This window comes from Oreochromis aureus, linkage group 5, assembly GCF_013358895.1.
Source record: "Oreochromis aureus strain Israel breed Guangdong linkage group 5, ZZ_aureus, whole genome shotgun sequence".
Classification (NCBI taxonomy): Eukaryota; Metazoa; Chordata; class Actinopteri; order Cichliformes; family Cichlidae; genus Oreochromis; species Oreochromis aureus.
Window position 1 is genome coordinate 29,870,835 of NC_052946.1, and position 23,479 is coordinate 29,894,313.

Below are 23,479 nucleotides of genomic sequence, written 5' to 3' on the forward strand. Positions count from 1 at the left end.
AATCACACTCCTGGCTAAGTTGTATTGTCTACAGCAGCTTTACAATAAAAGCCCCCCAAAGGTTTGGTGGAGAGCATTAAATGTAAACCAGCAGCAAGGGGAAAATGCTCCATTTACAATCGCTGCAATTAAAACCGCAAATAAAGCTGTGATGCTGCTGCTGAAATCTGTAAGTAAAAAAGTGTGAAGATGTGAGTGTAGTAAGAGCTGAACATCACAAGATATTTAAAAACATATTTAGAGAAAAAGTGAACATCTTTAGAGCTTGCTAATTAGCTGCATGTTAACCTGCTGCATTCATACAGTGGTGCGAGTGAGAAACAAGGGTTTAAGATTTTCTTAGATGATTTGTTGCAGCACTCAGATGTTTCTTTCATTCAGTTCAGCATTTCTAGAACATTCAAACATTTTCAGCTCTATTGTACAGAAAAAAATACACTGAATGTGTTTTATTAAATCCTTTTAAAGTGTTCAGTACATACATTACGGCTTTGAATAGACACCAGCGTGAACTGCAGTTTGACTGTAAAAGCCAGAGAAAAAAGTACTGAGAGAGCCTGCAGACAACCTGATCTGTTTCCATCTCTCTGCTTCTATGTGCTATCCACTTCACCTTCCTATGCTTTTATATTCATCTTTTTTTTTCTTGTTATTACTTACATCACTTCCATCCTGCATGAAGAATTAAACTCTTACCATGCATCTATTAACCCATGATGAGACTTGGTGCCTGACAAGTCACTAAAGGCACGTGTGACCTACTAGAAGAGAAAGAGACGATGAATCGCTCTCATTTCCCCGTCCCATTTTCTTTCTTGCTTTTTCCCCCCTTTTTTTCTCTGAGGCAACATCCTGGTCATCGAGATAATTTTATGGGTTAATCCTGTGTAGGGTTGAATCTGTCAGGCTCAGCAAGTCTCCCTCGTGGTTTAACAGCCAAGAGCTTTTTAACTTGTGAGTTTTGTGTATGCACGAGTGTGTGTGGTTGTTGCATGTATGCTCTAAGCTGCAGAGCTCAGCCTGCAGCTCTCTTGTGGTTCAGTAATAGAGAGCTTTGAACTGCAGGGTTATTAATTATAATGAAGAGTGTCTACTGGTGCGTATAAATCAGTGTGATCAGCTGCAGCCTCTGCGGATTCATCACACACAAAACGACTTTAGGCCAAGAGAGGAGAGCAGGCCGAGGACAAAACGATTCTCACTCGGAACGTGATTAGAAATGCTTAACAGTGAGATTGTTTGTTATGTGTGTGGTGTTTTCTGGGGCCGGGGATCGGCTGAAATATTTCGGTATTCCCGCTGACGCCATCATGGCTGAGTTGGTAAAACGTGGCCTCCAACCAGCAGTGACCCCAGAAAGTCAGTTTGCTGCAGGACAGTTAGTTTATGGTATTTATATCTTATTTGCATAGACGAGATGATGCTAGTAGACTCATCCTGCAATATGACACAAAGCTCTGCAGGTATTTAAGCAGTAAACAACAAAATTAGGAGAAAAAAAAGATCAGTGAGTGAGTAAACAAGATGATGAACTTGACTTGTCGGCTTCTTATACTCACAAGTTTGAACCAAAGTATATTTGTATATTTAAATCATAGCCAGATTCAGATTGGACCTCCCAGTCACAAGCCTCAGATTTCACTTTCCCAGGTAAGCGCTGAGAACTTCAGATGGTGCAGCTTCCAACAATCCGGCCAAAAACAAACCGCAGTCGGAGCCCGTTTTTCGACTCTAAGTAACCCTTTCATCCACTGGGGAAAACTTTTAACACACAGGAACCGTCTCGGGAGGATAAAAGTTTACATTATTTGTTGGTTTTAGTGGCAAAAATGGTTTTATTACACTGTCATAGAATGCGAACACTGCTTTCATGGTTTAAAATTTGTACAAATATTTACATCAAAAGAAAAATCATCCAATGAATCTCTTAGAAGAAAATGTTTGGGGGTTTTTAGGGCACTGTTGCTGTCACTGTTACACTGTGGGACATTCCTGTTAATTAAACCTTCTTTGTAGACAAAGAAGTTGAATCTGATCCAGGTTTTTCCACTTTGGGACAATAATCGTGCGAGGCGATGTTGTATTGCCTGAACCTGAACCCCCCGTCACTCATTGTCTTTACTGGACATATTTATTAATTAGTCCTTGATTGGAAACATATTTTGGTTTGTGATTTCAGGCTGCGCAGTGCAGGGAAGCGCTGCGATTGGTTCATGGCGTGTTGTCAGGCAACATGTTCTGTTGGCTGAGCACATAATTTCAGTGTTGCCAAGATTGCGAATGAAGAAAATTAAATTTTAAATTTTAGCCCAACAAAAACTAAGGTTTACAAAATACCCACTGGCTTTAAAAATAATAAAAATTTACTGAAACTGAAATTTTAATCAGTTATTTAAGCCCAATACAAATAAAGACGTTTCTGTGTTCGGGATTATGCATTTTTTTCCTACAATATCATTTTTATTTAACAAAACTTGTCGTCTAAACCTGGGCAGCAGAATTAAAATTTTTGTCTAAACAAAAAGCTCCACAGATACATTTCATACTGTGCTTAAAAAATTTTAAGGTTCAGTACGCCGGTGCTCGTTTAGGAATTCATTCTCAGAGACTGAGCTGAAACATGATCAGGTTCAAGAAAAACAAATGTAATGAAAGACTTGTCCTTACGAGCATGTGTTTTTGAGTCATTTTTGGTAATCTCTCATCAGGTATGAGATCACGAAGGCTGGGGGAATCAAAACCATCCACACCGTTTACTGTATTACGGAGTATGAGTGTGTTTGTCCTGGTGTTAGCCGCTGTTTTCCAGTGAGAGAAAATCTGAAAACAAATATGTTTGTAGTCTGTATTACGTTTCAGATCATCCTATTAGTGTTTCAGTGTGACACAATGTGACGATTCCCCAATGTACAAAAAGTATTATTAGTAAATATTTTTCCAGTTTGGTAAAAAAAAAAAAAAGAAAAGAAAGGGAAAAAAACCTGAGCCCACCCCCCATCCATCCACTCTGGAAAGAACTACAACACTAACTGTGTGTCAGGCCTCATCACCCAGCGCCAGCATCCGTCCTCATTAATACTGCAGTGGCTGAATGGGAGTGCATACAGCTTCGACATCTGGAGCTAGACGAGTGGGGGAGCGGGTTGATAACATGCAGCGTCTTCTGTCAGGAAGTTTGGATGACTGAGTGCCAGCTCAGGGAGAAACGAACACATCAGACATTTTTAGTTAACGTTGCTAATTGTGAGATCTGTGCTGGTTTAAATGGGCTTTTTTCATCATTAGTGAAGTGACGGTTACAGTGGCGGTTTTGTTAAGGTTACGTCAGCCGTGATGGCTAAAAGTTAAAACTAGGCATGAGTTCGTGTGTAGAAAGATAAAACATGTGATGATGCATTCTTTCGTCGATGTGCTCATACATTAAGAACCCAGTTTAACCGTAACTAAGGTGTCCACAGACTTTTGGACATATATCAATATTTAACTGTCAGATATTAAAAAGCAGAATTATAGATGTAGAGTAAGCATCAGTTTAACTCTCCCTGCAGACGTGTGTGTTTGTGTGCAGGTGTGCGTACTGTGGTGATTGTGATTCAGTGCTCCTCCACATTTGACTCCCTGATGATGCTTTTGTTTTTGTTGTGTTTTTTTTTTATGTACTTCCTGCTATGAGCTGCCTCCAGCGTTGACCTTTTTTGACCTTTTTGCGTTGATGTTTTGTGGATATTTTCAGCTTTCCATCCGTGTTCTCATTCAGCTGTTCCACTCGTTGTGTTTTGTGGGTTTTGTTTGTTTTTTTTTTCATTTCCCTGCCAGAATTCAGACGCACGACCGCCACGTGTCCCATCAGCCCCTGCTGCCAGTTTTGTTTTTGTTTGTGTAGAAATGGCTGCCCACCTACAAGACCTCCTCTGACATTCGTTTCCTCTCTTTGTTTCAGATTAAGGTGGTGAATGCGTTCCGTAGCTCCCTGTACGCGGGGCTGGAGAGCCCAGAGTCCCGTAGCTCCATCCACAGCTTCATGGCCCATCCTGAGTTCGTGCCCCTGTCAGAGGAGGAGGAGGCTCGCATCCCCACCATTAAGGAGACTGGAGACGAAATCGACCCCCTCCCCAGCTCCTCATCAGTGATCCGGGGAGGAGAAGACTTGCCCACCACCTTCCCCCTCAACCTCAATTAATCCATCTGAGTTCCTCCTCTCTCCTCTTCATCAGCATCATCTGTCACCCCACCAACCGAACTGTCACACCGAGGAAGGGAGTCATGACTCATTCTGCACACACACATGCTTCACATCGTCTCCACCCCCCCTCGGTCATTCCTGCCACGTTGTGTTTTTCATACTGACTGTGGCGTCGTTCTGCCTGTAAGTCTGATGGAGTCTCCACAGTGGAAGGCCTCTTCTAGTCCATTCATGTGTTTTTTTTTCTTCCTTTTTTTTTTTTTTTAACTTGACATTCTTTTTGAAAAGCTTTTAAACTTTATTGGGTTCGATCCTTGCAGGACTCGCAGCAGCAGCATGTTGTGTTCTGTACTCGCTTCATTCCTGCGTTCTCAAAAAACGGCACCGAACTTTTCAAAGAGTGCAGTGAATCTGATGTACATACGCTTCCGCTCTTCTGCACAGCTATAAGCCGGGTTTGTTGATCAGAAGATTTTTAGGCAAATGCAAAAATGTAACCTTATTATTATTATTGTTTTTTGTTTTGTTTTGTTTTGTTTGTTTTTTTTAGACCTTGATCTTGATTTCTTTTTGAAACCTTCTAACGAATGTCAATCAATGGTTGATTCAGACTCCTGAGAATGTCTTGTGCGTGTGACACTACAGCTTTCAAGGTTAAAATGATGTTTTTCCCTTTATCGTGTCTGTATGTGTTGCTTTTTTTTTTAGCTGCTGTGTTGCATGTGTAAGGACAGAATGTTTACTACCCAAAAATACTGAAGACGGCAGCGTCTGGAGGGGGCTCGCTTTCTGCTCAGTGGGGGTTCTGACCTCATCTCATCCAGTCAGGGTTCTGGTTCTCTCTGCCCCTCCCCCAGTTTGTCCCCTGTGAGGATAGGAAACGGGAGTGTGGTTCATGTTTTCCCTCTCTAGTAGGATGCATGTTTTTGTTTAATTTGTGTTGAGTCGCATGATAACGTACAGTAGGAATGAATATTCGGGATTCTGTTTCAACTTTGTGCGTCTGCAGCAGCGTCTGTTCAGAGCTCCATGAGCTTCCTGTCTGTAGGACTGAACCTCCTGTTACCACGGCAGCCTCATCGATATTCTGGCAGAGGAAACCATCAGGGTGTTTAAAACAATCGATACCCCGGCGTCTGCGTGTGTCACAAGGCCCTGAAACCCAATGTCTGTCTCGGTGTTGTCACAACACAGGTATCGCTGGTAAAATGAGGTCACTACACACACGGAAAGTCCCGAGGGCCAACAACAACAAACAAAAGCTGCAGCCTGTTTTTTCCACTGCTCGACCCCCACTGTGTCGCTCGCTCGCCACGTGGCTGCGACCGGCCCACTCCAATCTCATGTCGGCAGCTGTGCACAGAGATGCTTTCAGCTAGAAGAGGTTGAATACAATCAAAATAGTAATACATGGATAGAGACAGACTAAAACACATGCATTCTCATCTCTGGTCTTGTAATACTCGCCCCTGCTCTTCCTCTGAGAGGAATCACTGTTGTCCTCTCGATACACCGGGCACAGGGACATGACCATGACCAAATTTATGTCACTCCCAAGCAGATGTTTGCATACCGATAGGTGTGAAAACTGTAACACTCGTTTGTGTCTCCTAACTCGACACTCCGACAGGCTCGTATTAGACAAAACCCGCCCACCCTGGGTTCATCAGCAAGTTAAAATTGAGCACAACTAACTTCCCTGCTGTGCAGATGTATAATTTGGGCTTCTTAGGGTATTTGCTTAAAGAGAAAACATTTCCTTCAGAGGATGGAGGAATATTAACCTTTTAGTTTGTTCAAGGAAAAGTTTAGGTAAAGCATTTCAGATCTTATTTAGTCTTCTATCCATTTCCTGTCAGAGGTCAGGTTGTACTCTCGGTGCTTCATGTCTGGATCCATGAATGTAGGTTTGCCACAAAGTTTAGTTTTGCTATCAATGAATCTAAAGCATTTTAAGCCCGTGGGCAGCTCACATCTGTTGGTGTCACTCACATTTTTGCAGTCTGACTGTGGCGCTGGTAAAAGAAGTTTAAACGCGTGTTAAACAGAAAACGACTTTACCGCTGACGAGTCTGTTTCTGGGGCAAAGACAGGAAGTAAATGGAGCTTTAAACGGCGTCCGGACCGTCTGCCTGTGTTTAAGACAAATCTTAGCTCCTTTCTCAGATTTTATGAACATAAACTTAAATCAGCTGTCAGTGACATCACGCAGCCAGGAGCGGAGAAGATGTTTGATCTTCATCATCAACATCATCGCTCTCTGCTCTGCTGTGTCTGATTGACAGGCATCAGTGTGGCGGCCACGCTGAGGTTTACGGGAGACTGATGATGTCACCAGTCAGCCCATAGAGTTAAATCCACTGTGTTCCCGCTGCCGCTTAGTACTTCCTGCTTGTCTGCAGATTACTGTCTTAAAAGAAGGACTCATCCTCCAATCAGAAGCAGCGGTGCGTCTAATCCCCTCTTAGTCTGACTAGCAGCCATCAACCTATCTCTGAACTAGGACACGTTATTGAAGTAATGTGCTACTACTGCCATATTTCCAACTTTTGTCATGACTAGGTTCTTCCTCTTCTCCCACTGATGAGCTTTTTCTATGTAACTCAGAGCCATATTTTATAGGTTGTCTGTATTGATTTTTTTTTTTTTTTTTTTTTTTTTTTTTTAAATCTCATTGTTATCGAGGTTTGCTTTGGACTTTCTCACCCCTGACCCTTTCTAACCCCGTCCCAACACACACCCTCTCTCCACCCCTGGCCCTTTTACTTCAAACATGACCAAAAAAGAAACAAAAGAAGAAAAAAAACAAGGAGAAAAATCTTCAGTCGTCACTGCCGAACCAAGTTTAAAGGACCTCTACAATGTTTACATGAAAAGCGAGTCGGTGGCAGTTCGCCTGCGCTTCTCTCATCCGACCACTTCCCTTTCACTCCCTTGCTTTCCTGAATCTTAGAGTTACTATTTAACTAAATGGGGAATCTTTCTTGCATGGTTTTCATATAAAATTCAATGTTTTGCTCATTTTTTACAATTCTTCTGTATTTTTATATTAAGTACTTTTTAATATTTTGGAGATATATGAATATATATGTATAGGCTGAAGAGTTTGGTGACAGTACCGTACATGAATGAGATGAACCTACCGTGGACTCTGTCTTTTTACAGCTCTCTAAATATTTCTGCCACGTGTGTCGTCTTGGTCACCTGACGTTAGGGCTCAGAAACCTGCAGTGACTTGTTTACTTCCTGTCGCCCAATCAATTGGAATCTGAACAGTCTAGTCCCATCAGCCCCCTTTTACATGAGTATAATCACTTTACCTAAGATGTTGTGACACACTACACGTTAAGTGATTTTTCGCAGTTATCCAACTCCATTAGAGTTCAGAAAATGCATCAGCTAACTGTATCAAACATTAAATGGGAGTGTATAATTATTTAATAACCTCTGGGTTTGTTTGTTTCTCTGCTTTGAAGCTACAGCGACTGATTTTTTTGAATGAGTGGATTGATGCTGTTTTCCAGCTTGCAGGTGTCGGAGCTGACGACTTTAAAGAGGATCAAAGCTGTGTCCCGCATCATGCTCCGCCTCTGTTTTGAAGGGGCTGTGGTCCATGAAGGCACGCCCATCTTTGTCCAAATTGACTTCCCAACCCCCCTGCGAGAAAAACCTCAGAAAGTAAGCTCCATGTAGTTGTAGTCAATGCAGAGACGGACCAAATCACAAAGCAAGCTCTGACCTCCCAGACTCGAGGTCAAAGACTTTAAGCTTAATTTGAAGTCCTGCATTGAATCGCCACAGACCCCAGAGCGGCCATCTTTGCTTTTACTAGCTGAGCTGCTCACGTTGGACTCTGAACAACAGTTACTTTTACTTTAAAGCAGGAAGAAGGGAACTGAGCTGTAAAAATGAGAAAACGCCATGTACACTGGCAGAATACCAGCCATTGCATTAGCATTGTGATCGCACTAGATACAATCACAGCCTATTACATTTGGTTCAACAGAGGCTTTAACAGAGTGCTAATCAATGGGTTTTACAGTGTATGCACAGCAAACAGGCGACAGAGAGAGAAAGAATTGTGGGACGAGTCTAACTTCTTTATTCAAAATCTTATTCTGGGGCAAATTTGAAAATTTTTTCAAAATAAATGCCCATGTAAGGGCTTGCAGGATAACGAGTTCTGTGAGTTGCTTCTAGAAAGACTTTGATACCACCGAGTGGACCAATCACGTGTCGTGCACATCAGGATGCAGTGTGGATTCAGTGCTGTACTCTAAGTCAAGCTTTAGGTGATCTTAGTGTTGCTGTAAGTCTTTGAGCCCTCGTCCAACATTGTCACAAGGCGTGGTCTGGTTAGCTCTAAAATTTAGCGCTCTGCCCAAACCAGGTCAGACTGAATGTATTTGAGCCCACAGCGACTTGGCTTTGGGTTCAGGACTCGGTCACTGTTTAAACTGATAAAGGTGAGGCTTCACTTTGTAGAGTTAATATTTATTACAGCATCCAGGAACAGCAGGAGCTTTATGAATTTACTTGAAGCCGTTAATGTGCATGGTTACATATTTGGGGTAAAGGGGGGCTTGCCTGAAAGAACCCTAAGAAGTTTCAGTCCGGCCCTGGACCACAGTTTGTTTGTTTTTGTGGTCATGAAATTCAGATCTTGGAGGAGGCGGAGCCTGTGGCGGGACACAGCTGCAGCTGTGGAGGTCATCATCGTTTTATATGCGACTAACAGCTTTCAGAAACTGTTTCCGGGAAGAGAGCAGGACTGTAAGAGTGCTGGTGACATCACTTCCTCTTCCCGCCATGTGTCCGTTGGCTCTAAACGAGACACGCCCTCCAAACGATGACGCGTTTCCTCTTTGTTTTGTCTAAATGCTCAACACCTGCGCTCCTCCTTAGAGTCAGTACAGTGTAAATATTGTCATATAAGTGAATGAAGTGTACCTGCTGTCTGTGTCGGTGACAGGAAATGGGAGAGGGGGCAATCAGCCAATCATCACCCAGCAAAGCTTTAAGAATGTTCTGCCAAAGTCGTCTTTTTCTTCTGCACAAGTTTGTCACCCCCTCCCCTCGCCTCGCTTCTCCTCCCTCCTGTCTGGATAAGAGTGCCCCCCCGCCGCCCGCCCCGCTCTCGCCATCGCCTCACTGTGGCCGCGGTGGTCATGTGTTGGACTGCTTGGACTGGTTGCCCCTCACGTCTCATGCCAGCTGCACAAGCAGAGCCATGCAATCAGAGACTCTGCGGCGGCCTGTTTGTGCTCCTGGTTTCAGTCACGTCGCAAACAAAAAACAGTCCGGACGAGACTCAGCAGACTGAAAATCCTCACCTGGATTTAGTTTTTCGAAAGTTCATTTCTGGACTAGATAAGATCTCATTTTGCCACAGATCTTCTTTTCTTTTCTTCCCTCATTAGGACTTCTGTATGGAGAAGGAACTCACGTCTTATCCGGTCACTGTTGCATTTTGACTGCGTTGCTTCTTCTTCTTCAGAGCACTGCCTTTTTTCACAACAGGAAATCTTTAGAGAACCTTCACGACCACATCAAACTTTAACAAAGAAAAAAAAGGGGTTCAATCGAACTGGAATATCACAGCTGGAAAAGTCATAACCATTTAACATATATATCTATATATTTATATAGTATATCTATGTATTTATATCTAATATGTGTGTATATATATATATTTATATGTATATATGTATTAGATATAAATACATAGATGTATAAGGTTTCTCAGTTGAACTTCATTGCAAAAAAGACTGAAAGTTTTTTTCTGTAATTACTATGATACACAGTAATAGGCGTTGGTGTTATTTTTGTATAAACATAATATCATCTATGTGGCATGCATGACATATATACAAAATTTGGTGGTTTAAAGCAATATGTCCAACCTGGTGCGATTGGTTTCCGTCGTGTTCTGTGTATCCTAAAATCACTCTGTACGGGAAAAAAAAGATAAAAAAAACCAAACAAAAAAAAGAGAAACTGCATTTGGATAAAACTAACTGTTCAGTATATGTGTTCAATGTTCTGTGTTCTGCATGTTTTAGTATGGAATGAAACATCCCAAACGTTGACTTGTTTTCCAAATGAATCTGAGTTACACGCCCCCCAACACATGCACCATTACACACACACGGGTATGTGCACTGTGAGGTGAAACACTGAGGAAATTAAAACTGTGCGACTTCTGGTGGATGGATTGATGAAAGATGAAGATTCTTCTTTTTTTTCATCATCTCCACTCATCACGTCTCTCCTCTCTCCTCATTCTCTTTCATATCACACGAACACTCACTTTTACAGACTCTCCTGAACTCATCACCCCCTTGTGTGCAGTAAGAGGAGGAGGAGGGAGGAAGGTGATGGCAATTAAACAGGCCTGAAACATTCAGCATGATGTGGTTCAGGTGGGCGTCCATTCATCTCACTGATCGCATCCATCGATCCGTTATCCTCCTGACTCTCTCTACAGGCTATGCTGGACAGAAAAATGAGGATAATGGAGTCATCATGTGATATCATTTAGGGATTTGAACTATTTTTTAGCTGTGAAATGTGGGCTCTGCCTTGTTTCCCCATTTTCAATTGATTCGACATCTGTTTACCCTCCATGTAATACAAAGAAAAACAGCCCCGCTCCCTATTTTAGTGTTAAAATCTCAAGCGGCACCTAATTGTGTCCAGCGGCGGGCAAAATGCCACAAAGTTTCCTGTTTAAAGACACAAAATAAATCCTTTAGTCCTTCAGTTTCCACAAAAGAGAATGACATTTTACTTCAAGCCTACATTAATAAACAGCTGCAGCTTAGATACAAACTTCAGTTAGATACAAATAATTATGGACTCAATGTTTATTTGAGATTTTTTTTTGTTTTTTTCAGGCTGTAGAATTTAGCATCACAGTGGAAGTGACTGCGTTAAAGTGCATGAAGCATGAAATCTGACAGCAGGGTCGCTGACAGGATTAAAGCAACACTGAGGTCATGAACACAATTCACCCCCCAGCACAAACAAAGATAAAATGTTTGTCTCTAATTATTTTGATCCTTATTAAGTCTGCAACTCTGTTATCAGCGTTCTGTTTCCCAACATCATTGAGTAAACTTGAAACTTGAAATTAATGCCTAAAAGTAGTGAAATGTACAAGTTCCAAACTGCATTTCTTTCTTTCTTGTAAAACACTGTTTATGTGTCCAAGTTGTAATACTTTTCAGCTTCAGTCGAAATAACATGAATCAAAACAATGTTAAAAAGTGCTTTACAAAAACATGTGATGCGACGAGATTAAACAAAGATTAAAATCCCAAAATTCAACCGTGCTCTGTCATCACGGCTGACCAGTGTTGGTTATCTGGTCAAGAATAGAATATCAGAGTAACCATTGGACGCTCTGTCAGAACTGAAATCTCTGCACAAACATTCGTGAAAGGGAATCTTCTCCCTGTGGGATAAGGGAACACCGTGACGGATGAGAAAGCCTGGGTGGCTTCTTGGCATCCACAGATCTGGTTGGCCACAGCGGCGATCAGACTCCCTGAAAGAAAAATCCTTCACACAGACTTTCCCTTCAGTGCTAACACGAGGGTGACATTTTAGTGAAGTATCTGGACACTTTATTGGATGTACTGACATGGACTTTCGCACAAAACATCTGTTACACCTTTGAATGAGATGTAACAGCTTTGGTGGTCCTTTAGCTTTCCATCGGCTGAAACACAGAGGTCGTGACCTCTGTGTCTTCGGTCCTGTCTGCTAGACTCTGAGCCGCAGCGGTGGTTTGTTGTTTGAGCCAAAATAAAACGTCCTGTGCTTCCCTGAGTGAGTGTGTTCGTGTGGATGTATTGGCTCGATGAAGGTGTGTTTCCTCAGTGCGTGTCTGTGTGTGTGTGTGTGTCACTTTCCCTGTCGTTCACTCCCATCCTGTCCGTTCCTGTCAGACACCCTCCTCCTGTTTGCTTCAATCTATGCAACAGAATCCTTCAGTTCGCCTCCAGTGGTTCATCCGGTTTCTCTCCCTCGCGCTCTCACTCTGTCCGCTCGTCTCCGTCTTTATCTGCTTTTTGTGTTCCAGTTCTTTGTACAGACAGAACCACGACACCACCTGTACACTGATATATGTCTGTGCGTGTGTGTGTGCGTGTGTGTGTGTGTTTGTGTATAGCAGCTGTGTGCAGACAGATGCACATACACACACGCAAGCGCGCACACGTTTTCTTTACTCTTTTGTAAAATATGAACATGTGGAATGCCTTGGTCTTAGTGTCATGTCGTTTGAACTTAAGCTGAACAAAAGATGATAATCAAGCAACTGAGTACAAGTTGTTACATAAATATATATATATAATATATAAATATATATATATAAATATATACAAATCTATACACATAAAATAAAGCCATTGAAATTTGAAATAAAGCTGTGTCAACTTGTGATTTTATTTTTTATTTTTTTGTCAGATTTTGAATGTCAGGTTTTTTTTAAAGTAAACCTAGACCTGAACCTGCTGGGGGGGAATGAAAACCAGACTGGTTTGTAAGAGCTGTTATTTACAGATGTCCCCTTAATGCATCACACGAAGGCGATCATAAAAAGCGCCGCAGGGGTCAAAAAGTGATTTTGCATCTTTCCACATCCGGTTGCCTTCTCTTAGCCTCAGTGGCTTTTAGATAAACTTGCTACTCACTGCTGTATACAGTGTTTATCATTTCACATCGCTGCCTGCATGAAAGTATCTACAAATGAGAGGTTTACATGAGGTTATCGTTGAAGCAAAAGCATTTGTGCATTTATCTCTCAGTGCGCATGTGTGAATTTCAGTGTGTGTGCAGATTTATGTGCTTTTGCGGCAATAACAGTCTCAAAGGTTTAGACCATCAGAGTTACCTTTGTAAAAGCTGGAACTGTTTGGCTGGCCTGCCCCTTCAAAGGCCTATTTGAAGGCAACACTTGGTTTTAGAGATAAAAGTTGGGCTAGGTTGGAGTAATGGTGCATTCACAGACTCAGAGGTATTTATTAATCCTAGGAGAAGATAGAAAAAGTAAACTCAATACATAAAACAAAAATGAATGAAAGCAGTCAAAGTGATGTGTTAAATTAGAATTAAATATTAAAAAAGACTTTAGGAAAGTACAGAAAAGTAAAATTAGTCCAGGTATCACAAGGAGGAGTTATAAAGTTTGATGGCTGCAGGTACAAATGATTTCCTGCGGCCTTGAATTCGTCTTTTGCTGAACAAATTCTACGGAAACCGACCTGACTTCATTCATGTTTAAACCTTGGAGAAAAATTTGGGTCACAAAACTCTTTTAGCAGAGACTCTCCCAAAGACTGGATTCACCTGATGCCACAGACAGTGACTGACTCTTTACGTCCAAAATAATCCAAGGTCCACAGAGCAGCGTTGTCGCCAAGATTAAGCAGTATTTATTTTATGCAATAAATGCAAAAATTACCAATGATTTCAAACTAAACTAAAAATAAGGATTTCAAAGATTAACTAAGGATTGTGTGAGATCAGGAGATCAGGCTCCTTTTTGAATAAAATGATCAAATAACTGATTGGCACTTGATAGTGCCTTGCACACGGACATTTATAGATGCAGCTTCCTACCCAAATCAGTTGATGATTTTGAGGCTTCAAAAATTAAAAAACCAAAAGTGACGCCATGGTAACAGTGTGATTTGTCTTTAAGAGAATTCATGGTTCTTGACCAATGCAGGTACGTTAGACTTTGTTATACACTGTGTATTAGCTGCTCATGTTTTTCATAAATGTTAAAAAGGTGTTACATTTAAAGTGTTTTGATGTAGTGCTTTTCATTATGCAGGTGTGTATCCTTGCTTCTTTCATTTACATCTGTTCCTTGAGACCTGAGTGATTCAAGGACCGAGAGACAAAAATGCCAAGTGAAAGATCTTGTGCACATTGTCCGAGGCCGTGCCATTTGGTAGTGGCACGTAAATGTGCAGCATTTACACGTCACACATCAAGCAAATCAAGCAATCAAGATGTGATTGAGGTGCAGACTTTCAGCTTTAATTTGAGGGTTTTTTATAAATTCATTGCATAGACTGTTTTGTTTTTTTTATAAACAAAACAGTACATTTTCACAGTAACTGAACTTATTGTGCAAATGTACTGTTTATAAGGTTGGGGAAACCTGCAGTCAGCTGAGACTGAAGAAGTCACTCGGATGAGTGACGAAACGTTTCTCCCACTGAAAACTCTACATCCAGATGAACAGAATCGACCTTTTGGGATTTACTTACCTGAATGATTGAAGATGCATCAAGACAGTAAGAAGGACAAAATCAAGATGTTTGCTCATGTTGTGACTGTAATGAACGCTGCGGCCTCTATGGGGCATTACTGAGCAGTCCTAATGTATTTTACTGTATGTTACACAGCAGATGAATTTAGTGTTGCAGTGTCATGAGCAACACTGAGCTGCTCAGTACAACACTGCCCCCACGTGGATACAGGTTGCTTTACAGTTGAGGATATCTTACCAAACTGTGGGGCACAGCCACTGCATGCAGGAGGTGGACAACAAAGTTGAAATAATGGTTGTTATTTTTTTTTTTGTTTGTTTTTAAGGAGAAATAAATAAAAAAAATTACTGCTGCTTTTTTATTATTAATAATTTTTTTTAGGTGGTGTGTCGCAAAAAGTTTGAGAAAAGCTGGTGTGGGTGTGTTATGGCCCAAGGTAATTCTCCTTCTCTCTTCCATGTGGCCCATAATTGGTCCATTTGTATTTCCTGATGCCTTTTCCTGAACAACTACACCAACGATCTCCTCTGCTGCTTAAAGAGCCTGCAGGCTGTGAGTGAAGGTGGCTGTGATTTGATGTGACGAGCTCACTGCTGTGTGCGTCTGAGCCAGAAACACTTTAAAGGACCTTAAAAATGACCCTTTTAAGGTCCTTTGCTTGGGCGCATTTCTTTTTTCCTTCTGTTTCTTTCTGTCTGTTCTAGAAGTGGAAACTTATCTTCACCATCAGGATGCGATTGACATGCAGACTTTTGGCTTTAACTGACGGCTTTAACAAAAGTATTGCATTAACTTTTTAGGAGTTACACTCTTGTTTATACATATAGTCTCACATTTTCAGATGCTCAAAAGTAATTGGACAAATATACAATTTTACAACCACACTTCCAAAAACGCTGGGACGCTCTGTAAACTGTAAAAACAAAATGCAACCCCTTTTTTATTTACAACTGAACAAAGAAAACACATCACATTTTTAAAATGAGAAAGTGTACAGTATATAAAGCTAAACCCCACTATGCAGATTAGCATTATCTTGTCAAAATATGCAAGGCCTTCCCTGAAAACGATGAGATCTGGGAACTGTGTATAAAAATGAATGTAATTCTTAAGTAGTTAAAGTAATACTTTGCTAAAGTCCTTCAATAAAAGCTAAACGTCTGCACTTCAAACTCATCTTCACTGCTTGATTTAAAACCCACTATGATGCCCCCCCCCCCAAAAAAACAAACTGAAAACAAACAAAAAAACAAAAACACATGTCAGTGTGTAAATCCAATATTTCTTCATCCAAAACACAGTTATAATAAATGTGTTAACCTCATTTTCTTTTAATAATAAAAACTAATATCAACATAAAACATAAAAAACTAACTTCCAGTTGATGCCAAAGGGAACGCTCTGTCTCCTTCATCAGGTATCTGTAGTAGCTTAAAGTGAAGTGAAATACAGCACGACTAAAACTAAAGAGGACAGGGGATTTATAGCAGCACCTCGAGGCGAGGAGTGAGCTACTGAAGGAAATCTGGTTTGCTGAGTCAGCGACTTTCTTTAAGTTGTCTTAAAACTTTCACAGGAAAGTCTTCCCTGGTTTTACTCATGCCTGAACTTCTCTGTCTCTATTTCTTTTAAGAATCTGTAACTTTTATTGTGCTTCACTGGTATTTATAGACCTTATCTGAACATTGTGGTTCACAACAGAATTTTACACATTTCTGTAGATTCCTCTTTTATTTTGAAAGGATAACTTTCTGTGTTTGTTTTTACTTTGTCTTTTTCGATTTTTTTACTCTCATCGGTTTCTCCTGTTTTCACTCTGCTGCCTGTTCTTTTTTCTGCCTTGGTGGATTCATTGTTTTTGGGTTTGTTTGTTTTTTTTTTCCTGTTTAAGATTTTTCTGCAGCTTTGAATCATCTCAGTATTAAATCGCCTTTTTCCCCCCTGCATTTGGATCCTTGTTGGAACTGCTGCAAATCTTTGATTCATGCCAGAATCAAAGACAGATAATTTGGTAAACCACTGTTAGTGCGTAACAGCCAAGCAACTGGTATGATCCCCAGGTCATGGTTTTTGTTGTACGAGCTCTATCTCATATATCCGTCATAGCGACTGTGAGACCAGCAGATATCCGAATACTTTATTTATCCCAAAGGAAATTATGTAATCAGTTATCTGTACAACTAATTATCAGAAAATTACCAATTTCAGTAATGTGTTGGAGAGTGAGACATCTTAAAAGTGCCTCATTGGTACAAAACAGACACAGGAAAGGCAGAGCAGACCTTGTGCATTAAACACGCCCAAAAGACACTACAAAACTGTGGAGGGGTAATTCCAGGTTAATACTTTGGGACAGTAGATGCAGTGTGAGTAGGAATGGGAATTGATAGGAATTCCAATTCCAATACTGACATCAGTTATCATTTCGATTCTTTTAGATTCTCCACTTTGAGTCACCACCATCTCTTAGCAGCACGTCAAAGACATTCATGTAAATTAATTACAAGCTTTGTGTTCAAATGTTTGTGCAAGTTGGAGGTAGTTCCCCTCATTGTTGTGATCAGTGTTGGGGGTCGTTATTAAACATGTTACACAGAACACCTGAAATGCATCGTCTCAAATATAAACCTATGGGCTACAGTCCCACACACCAACACAAATCCCTGTGAGGACACCCCACATGATCTTTGTCTTAGTATTTTAGGCATCAACACAAAGCAAAGATGAAAACCAGCACGGTGACTTAAAAACGATCACTGCAGTGATTCTACTCTAGAAACATGAACAGGTAGAAACAGAGGCTGCACCCTGACTGCTAATCTCTGCTGTTGTTACCTGTTGAAGTTCAGGGTCAGCATTCACTAGGCTAGCATCACTCCGGGTTTCTTGCTAGCCTAGCATTAGCATGCTGTCTGTGCAGGTGCTTGTAAAGAGTTGTGTTAGCAGCATAATGCAGCTGTTTCTGTTCTAGATGCAGTTCCCACTTTACCAACCACCATCCTTATCTGTTGTACAAACATCTGTTTACTGGATGCTATGTAGAATAGATACACTGGTCACTATCACATAGTCACTGGCTTACATGCAAATCCAAAATCACCAATTAACCTGCATGCATGCCTTTTTACGGAAGCCCGAGTACCCGGAGAGAACCTGCACAGACACGCCACACAGGCCTCAGCTGGCCAGTGGATTCAAACCCAGACAACAGTGCTAATCCACTGTGACGCACAAAAGGGAAAGTTTAACAATGAGTCTTCTATATAAAACAGAATTTGAGTATTGGGTTTGGATGTGAGTCATGTAAACACTCACTTCCTGCCGTGAGAAATTAACCTCCATCGAGCTGATTAGTTTCTTGTCTCTTGGTTTCTTTCACCCTCACGACTCCTCCCTTGCTGTCCGTCTCTTTGGGTTTCTTCACACTGCCATCATTTACTCCTTAATGAACTAAATTACTTCATCTCGCTCCCATCTCTCCACCCACGAGCCTCCGATGGCAGCCCACATTTCTCGCTGAGGGAAACTCGCCCTGCAAGATGTTGTCACGACGACTGCATTTCTAATGGCGACTGTGGCGCCACCACAGCAACCAGTGACTCCAGTTTGTTTGGGTTCATTAGTGCCGGTGGTCGTAATGTGGAGTAGAGCTCCAGGCGACAAACATCTTAACTGCAGACAGATCATTTAGCAAAGTTTAAAGCTGAACTGGCAGACAGTTTGCTGACGCTCGCGTCATTCACACTGACTCATTCCTCTCCGTGTCTTCACCCTCAACATCAATACAACCATTCAGCCCCATTTCTTCCCCCCATTGTTAGCCAGCGTGAGTCTGCAAGAGGAACCAGAGGGGATTAGACCAGAAAATAGAAAAATGATAATCCCTCAATTGAATTTCATCCTCCTTTTGAAAACACCTGCTTATGTAAAGAGCATGTATAAGTGTGTAAACCTCCTCCACTGTCACACTGGGGTGCAAGTGGCTGTTTTGGGATCAAATTATTAACATGAATAAGCCAAAAAAAATGCTTCATGTTTTTTTTTTCTCTTCAGTCACAAAGATCACATGTCAGAGATGATGGTGCTGACGTTTGTTTCAGGAGCAAATCAAACCATTTTCAATTAAGAGAGTGGGAGGTCTGGGTAAAGTGTGTGTCCGTGTGTGTGTGACGGAGAGAGCTTTATAAAAGGTCTCGAGGTCGAATCTGAAGTCAGTGTAGTGTCTAATCGTCCGAAGTACTGCAGTCGCAAACAGGGGCAATGTAAGTACCTCTTTAAGAGTCTCTAAAGAAGCTTTTAGTCAATTTTTTTTTCATATGTTAGTTTTTATTTGATTTGTTTTTTTGTACTTAAATGTTGCTGGTATTTATTTTTTCTGTGTCAGTCAAACAGGTAAAAGTAAATTGAACTTTATCAAACTGAAATTGATATGAAATCCAGATTCGGTAAAAGAAAAATGAAGCAGTTTCTTGTTGTGGACAGACCGACCCAACGGGGACGAAACACACAATATCGGAAACGTTTGCATGCTTGTTTTACGTGGGTTTTTTTCTTTTTTTGTGTTGAACCCGAGGCCCACATGGAGTAGGATCAATCAGCTTGATTTGTCATTGACTTTGGGAGATCATTGGCTCCTCATGACTTACCCATCACACCTTTCTCTGCATACAGCCGATCTTCCAGCTTTGTGAAAAGTTTGTAGTTTGCTTCAAGGCAGAAAACAGCAGCTGTGTTCATTCTGGATTCTGATGCTGGGGAAAAAAATGAATGGCTGCAGAGGAATCAGATGTGTGGAGAACTCTTTGTTGTTTGCAGGTTTACACAATTATCTCTTTGTGAGGTAGTGGAACATAATTTGGTTGCATCCACTAATGAAACCAAAAATATCCTCCAACACTTAGAATCATATTCATCCAGACTGCCCACATCATCAAAAATTAAAACACAAACAAAACCTTCATAAACGATGCGTTGTGTTCATATTCTACAAGCACATTTATTTCTGGTATTTTTCAGGCTGATTACTGTGCTTTTATATGTACAGCAAATGAAAGAAAAGCAGATGCAAATGTAATGCATTTGCTTATATGCTTATATTTTCTGTATTGTTATATTTCAGTGACTTGCATAACTCAGTGGTTCCATAAGAAGTGGCCAGTACCTGGTAATGGGTTAAAGGTCTGTTGGCAACTACCTAAATAGGGCAAGAAGTGCGTTACAGGTTATTTAGCGGTTTATTTGAAGTTTTTAAACTCCAATCAGAAAATACAATAAGCTTAAATGGGAGGTTTTTGTTTATTCTTATGCAAAAGTCTTTGCATGTTCCCGTGTTCTCTTTTCATTCAGAAGAACTTTTTAACTTTAATTTTAGCTGCATTTCTGTCTGCTGATTATCTTGGAGTTTCAGTAGGGATGCATCCACAGATCAGCACATCTCTTATTGAGCGCCACTTTTCTCGTGAGACTCATAGGCTCCTGATTTAAGAGCCAATCAAAAGCTTGGACATTGTCTCAGTATCTGGATCGTGGGGATTAGGGATAAAAATGTGGCGCAGTCCCTGAATAGACTGGGGCACCTAATCACCCTAGCCACAAGAAAAACGCACTCACTCACTCACACGTACACCGCTGAACTAAACATTTCCACAGCTTACCTGACACACAAGCACGAGAACATAAATGTCAGATGCAGTCTGACATTTATGTGATATCATAATGCATCAGTCCATATAGCTGACTGCTGCGAGTGGGCATTGTGCTCCTGCGCGCTCTGTGCAGGCCTAAAACACACCGAGTGTTTCCAGCAGCGCTAAAGTGTCTGAGGTGGTCTATTTCCTGCTGTGTGCTGCATGTCAGAGAGGACCACTGTGGAAAATCCCCCTTCACGATTCTTCTGCAGTTCATGTGTGAAAACGACTCATCTCTGCTGAAGAAAATTTCATTTTCCTCAGTTTGTTGAGCCTGTGCTCCTTTTTCCTGGGAACTGCTAAAGAAAAATGTTTCCCATAGCTGATAGAAAAATGGTGACAGGGCCTGTAAGGGTGCTAACAGTTGATGGTAAATGGGCTGATTCTTATAGCACTTAACTCTACTTCAAAGTCTCAAAGTGCTTTATGTAGCATGTCTCATTCACCCATCCACACACACATATATACAAGCACTGTTTTCTATGTCTAAATGTTTTTTATCTAACATTCACATAGATGAACCCATCAAAAGCAACTCAAAAGGGTTCAGTATCACCCGGATCACCCAGGGATCACCAACCTTTTCATTAGTAGATGACTTTCTCTACCTCCTGAGCTGGTAGAGCAATAGCTGATGTGCATTCAGAATGTTTGTTTTTTACCTTTTGTATGAGAGGTTTTAATGTGTTTTGTCTTTGCTGCTGTTTTCATGCAGAAGATGCAGACGTCCCACAGGCCTGTGCAGTGGCTCGCTGTCATGCTTCTTGTCATTGTTACAACCGGCCAGTGCCAACAAAGCGACAGGTGGGCTCACTGTTCCCACCTTATTTCAGAGTTTATGAATAATAACTACTACTTATTTATTACGGATTTTATCTGTTTTTGGTGTCACTTTGAATCTAAAACAGTTTTCACTCATTTAAAATGTATTCATGTGCTGAGAAATGAATGGACCCTGTTTGTTGTGCTGCGTTTGCGGCTCTGAGTTTGTTTCCATAAATGAATCTGTGTGTTTGGATAAAACATGTCATTGATGGTTGCTGCATGAACTTTGAGACTGTGCGCTGACCAGCAGCTGCTTCCTGCTGTCTCTTTTCTCGCTGCAGTCGCCGAGCTGTGACCGAACACCAGCTGATGCACGACCGCGGCCGAACCATCCAGAGTCTCAAGAGACTCTTCTGGCTGTCCAGCGCGATCGAGGGTCTCCACACAGCACAGACCCGCTCTGCTGCTTTCAGCCCCACAAGGGTCTTAAACCTGGCTCTGAATCCAGAGCTGATCCCTGATGATGGAAACCCCCAGAACGCCCGAGTCAGGAGCCTCCTGAGAGACTTCTTTAATCCGTACCTGCCAAACGGGGACGACTAACAACACACAGAAGCAAAAACATGAAGCTAAACATATATGAAAATTTTATTGTGTCAATTGTTTGAATAATAAAATGCACAAAAAGCACAACTACAAAATCATCCGGAGTGCCCAAAGCACCCATTCAGCTGCAGATGTGTCTCAAGTGTTTAAAAGCAGCTGTAAGTTTAAGTTTAGTTAATAGAGCTGCATGAAAGTGTTTCAGTGGGTGTAGTGATAAGGTTTCAATGTATGACTGCATACGTCTATATGACTGCATAGGCTTTAAAAAACATTTATTGGGGTTTATTGATGTTGTTGTTTTTTGTTTTTTAATCATGACTGAATATCACACGTTAAGGCCAACACACACCAAATTATCTAGATAACAAATATAAAACTTGTTGGTTATTGCAGACTTTTTTCAATATCCAGCTTTAGTTTTAGGACCAGCATATTCATGTGTTTGAAAGCCGCCATTTAGACAATTTCATAACTGCAGATGATGCCTGCAAAACTCGAAGTCACAATAAACCTAACTGTGACAGATAAAAAAATACATGATTTAGTCTGTTATATATTTTTTGTATTCATGGAAAAATAAGCTTTTTTTTTGCAGATATTTAAAAAAAAATCATACTTATACTAAAATGTTAAATGCTCAAATTAATTTTGCAGTTTAATTTGTGATGTTCTTTTTTTGACCATTTTCCTACAGCTGGTTACCAAAGTTGAATAGGCTTACTTTTTGTAAACTAAATGCTGTAACTCTTCAGTTTTCAGATTTGGGAAAAAATTGCCACCTGGTAACAGCAAGCATAAATATTTAAAAGACTGTATGCAGATTTCTCCTGTATATATTCTTTGAATTATAAACACATCATCCCTGATATACAAAAGCTGTGATACGTCACCCAGCTCTGCTACATATTTTCCAGCTCTCATTCTCTCCATCAAATGCAAATATAGAAATTTTGGATTCGGCAGAAAGATGGCGAAAGTATGAAGCCCAGAAAAAAGTGTAGGACGGAGACACTTTGAGATCCCACACAAAGGCGTGTAGCAGTTTTAAAGAACCTGATCTGGATGAGAACCAAAATTTATTTGGTTCTTTTAAATAGTTTTTATGTGATTTTGCTGGCAGAGAAGCAGCATGGGATTTTCCCAAATACATTTGGGAGAAAACAACGCTCCTGACTTTAACAAAACTTAAATCAAGTAAATTGGTTGATTTGTTTTTCTAAAATACCCCCTTCAATGTCCACTTTATAACACAAAAATAGCATTTTATTTATGTTATCTTTTGTTAATGTTAAAAAGTCCTTGAAGCATGAGACTGAACATATTTACATACCTGCAGCTATGCTTCTCCCACACCTCAGAAGTGCTTTTTTTATCATTAACTGAAATATTTTCAGGTTGGTCTCTTTTGTCCTTTATTGTGCTGCTTTTAGCAAATTTGCCTGATGCACAACAGTGTTGTTGATTTTTTGGAGGTGTCAGTTGCTCTGCATCCTACAGCTGCCCATAGCATCCGTCTCTGCAAAGTTTTTGCAGGGAGTCTAGCCTGAACTTAACAGGTTAGACGTAGCACTGTGTGCTATGATACGTTCCGGAAAGAGAACCCGAGAAAGTAAATGCAGAGGTAACAGCAACCTGAAAGTCGAGAGATTTAAGGGGTGCCCCTGAATGTAAGCATCTCCATCCAACGATTCCAAAAAGTCCCATTGTCCAATAAGTACTATACAGTAACAAAGACCCAGACAAAGATGTGCTGCCTAACAAAACAAGGATGTGACTGCAGGTGAAAACCATGTTATTTGTACAGCAGAAAAGGCAATAGAGAGTTATGTTCAATTACAGCAGCATGGTCTGATTTAACTCCTATGCTGAAGCTGACGGAGGATTTTGACTTTCAGCCTTTACAGTGAAGTCATGTTACAAAGTGAATGATTACAAACACAAAAAAGCCT

The 23,479-nt window shown here is 40.9% G+C and overlaps 2 protein-coding genes across 7 annotated transcripts in view; both read left to right on the forward strand.

Annotated features, from left to right (window-relative positions):
* The window catches only part of LOC116315061 (plasma membrane calcium-transporting ATPase 1-like), a 125,104-nt gene extending 114,832 nt beyond the window's left edge, over positions 1-10,272 (forward strand). For all 6 annotated transcript variants that reach the window (XM_031733215.2, XM_031733217.2, XM_039612562.1 and 3 more), the window contains one exon: positions 3,941-10,272. In XM_031733215.2, the coding sequence (XP_031589075.1) occupies positions 3,941-4,180 (240 nt within the window). In that variant the 3' untranslated portion in view covers positions 4,181-10,272. The remainder of the gene's footprint in view (positions 1-3,940) is intronic.
* An 8,373-nt stretch (positions 10,273-18,645) lies between these two features.
* Positions 18,646-22,057, forward strand: pth4 (parathyroid hormone 4). Its single transcript, XM_039611877.1, has 3 exons — positions 18,646-18,734; positions 20,875-20,963; positions 21,266-22,057. Exons 2-3 carry the CDS (start codon positions 20,878-20,880, stop codon positions 21,525-21,527), a joined length of 348 nt encoding a protein of 115 aa, XP_039467811.1. The 5' UTR covers positions 18,646-18,734; positions 20,875-20,877; the 3' UTR covers positions 21,528-22,057.
* The last annotated feature ends 1,422 nt before the right edge of the window (positions 22,058-23,479 follow it).

What these genes read in the sequence shown, in the direction of transcription:
- pth4 (XM_039611877.1), top strand. Translation starts at nt 20,878, where the DNA reads ATGCAGACGTCCCACAGGCCTGTGCAGTGGCTCGCTGTCATGCTTCTT. An exon ending in CAGTGCCAACAAAGCGACAG is followed by an intron (nt 20,964 to 21,265) that starts GTGGGCTCACTG and finishes TTCTCGCTGCAG; the next exon opens with TCGCCGAGCTGTGACCGAAC.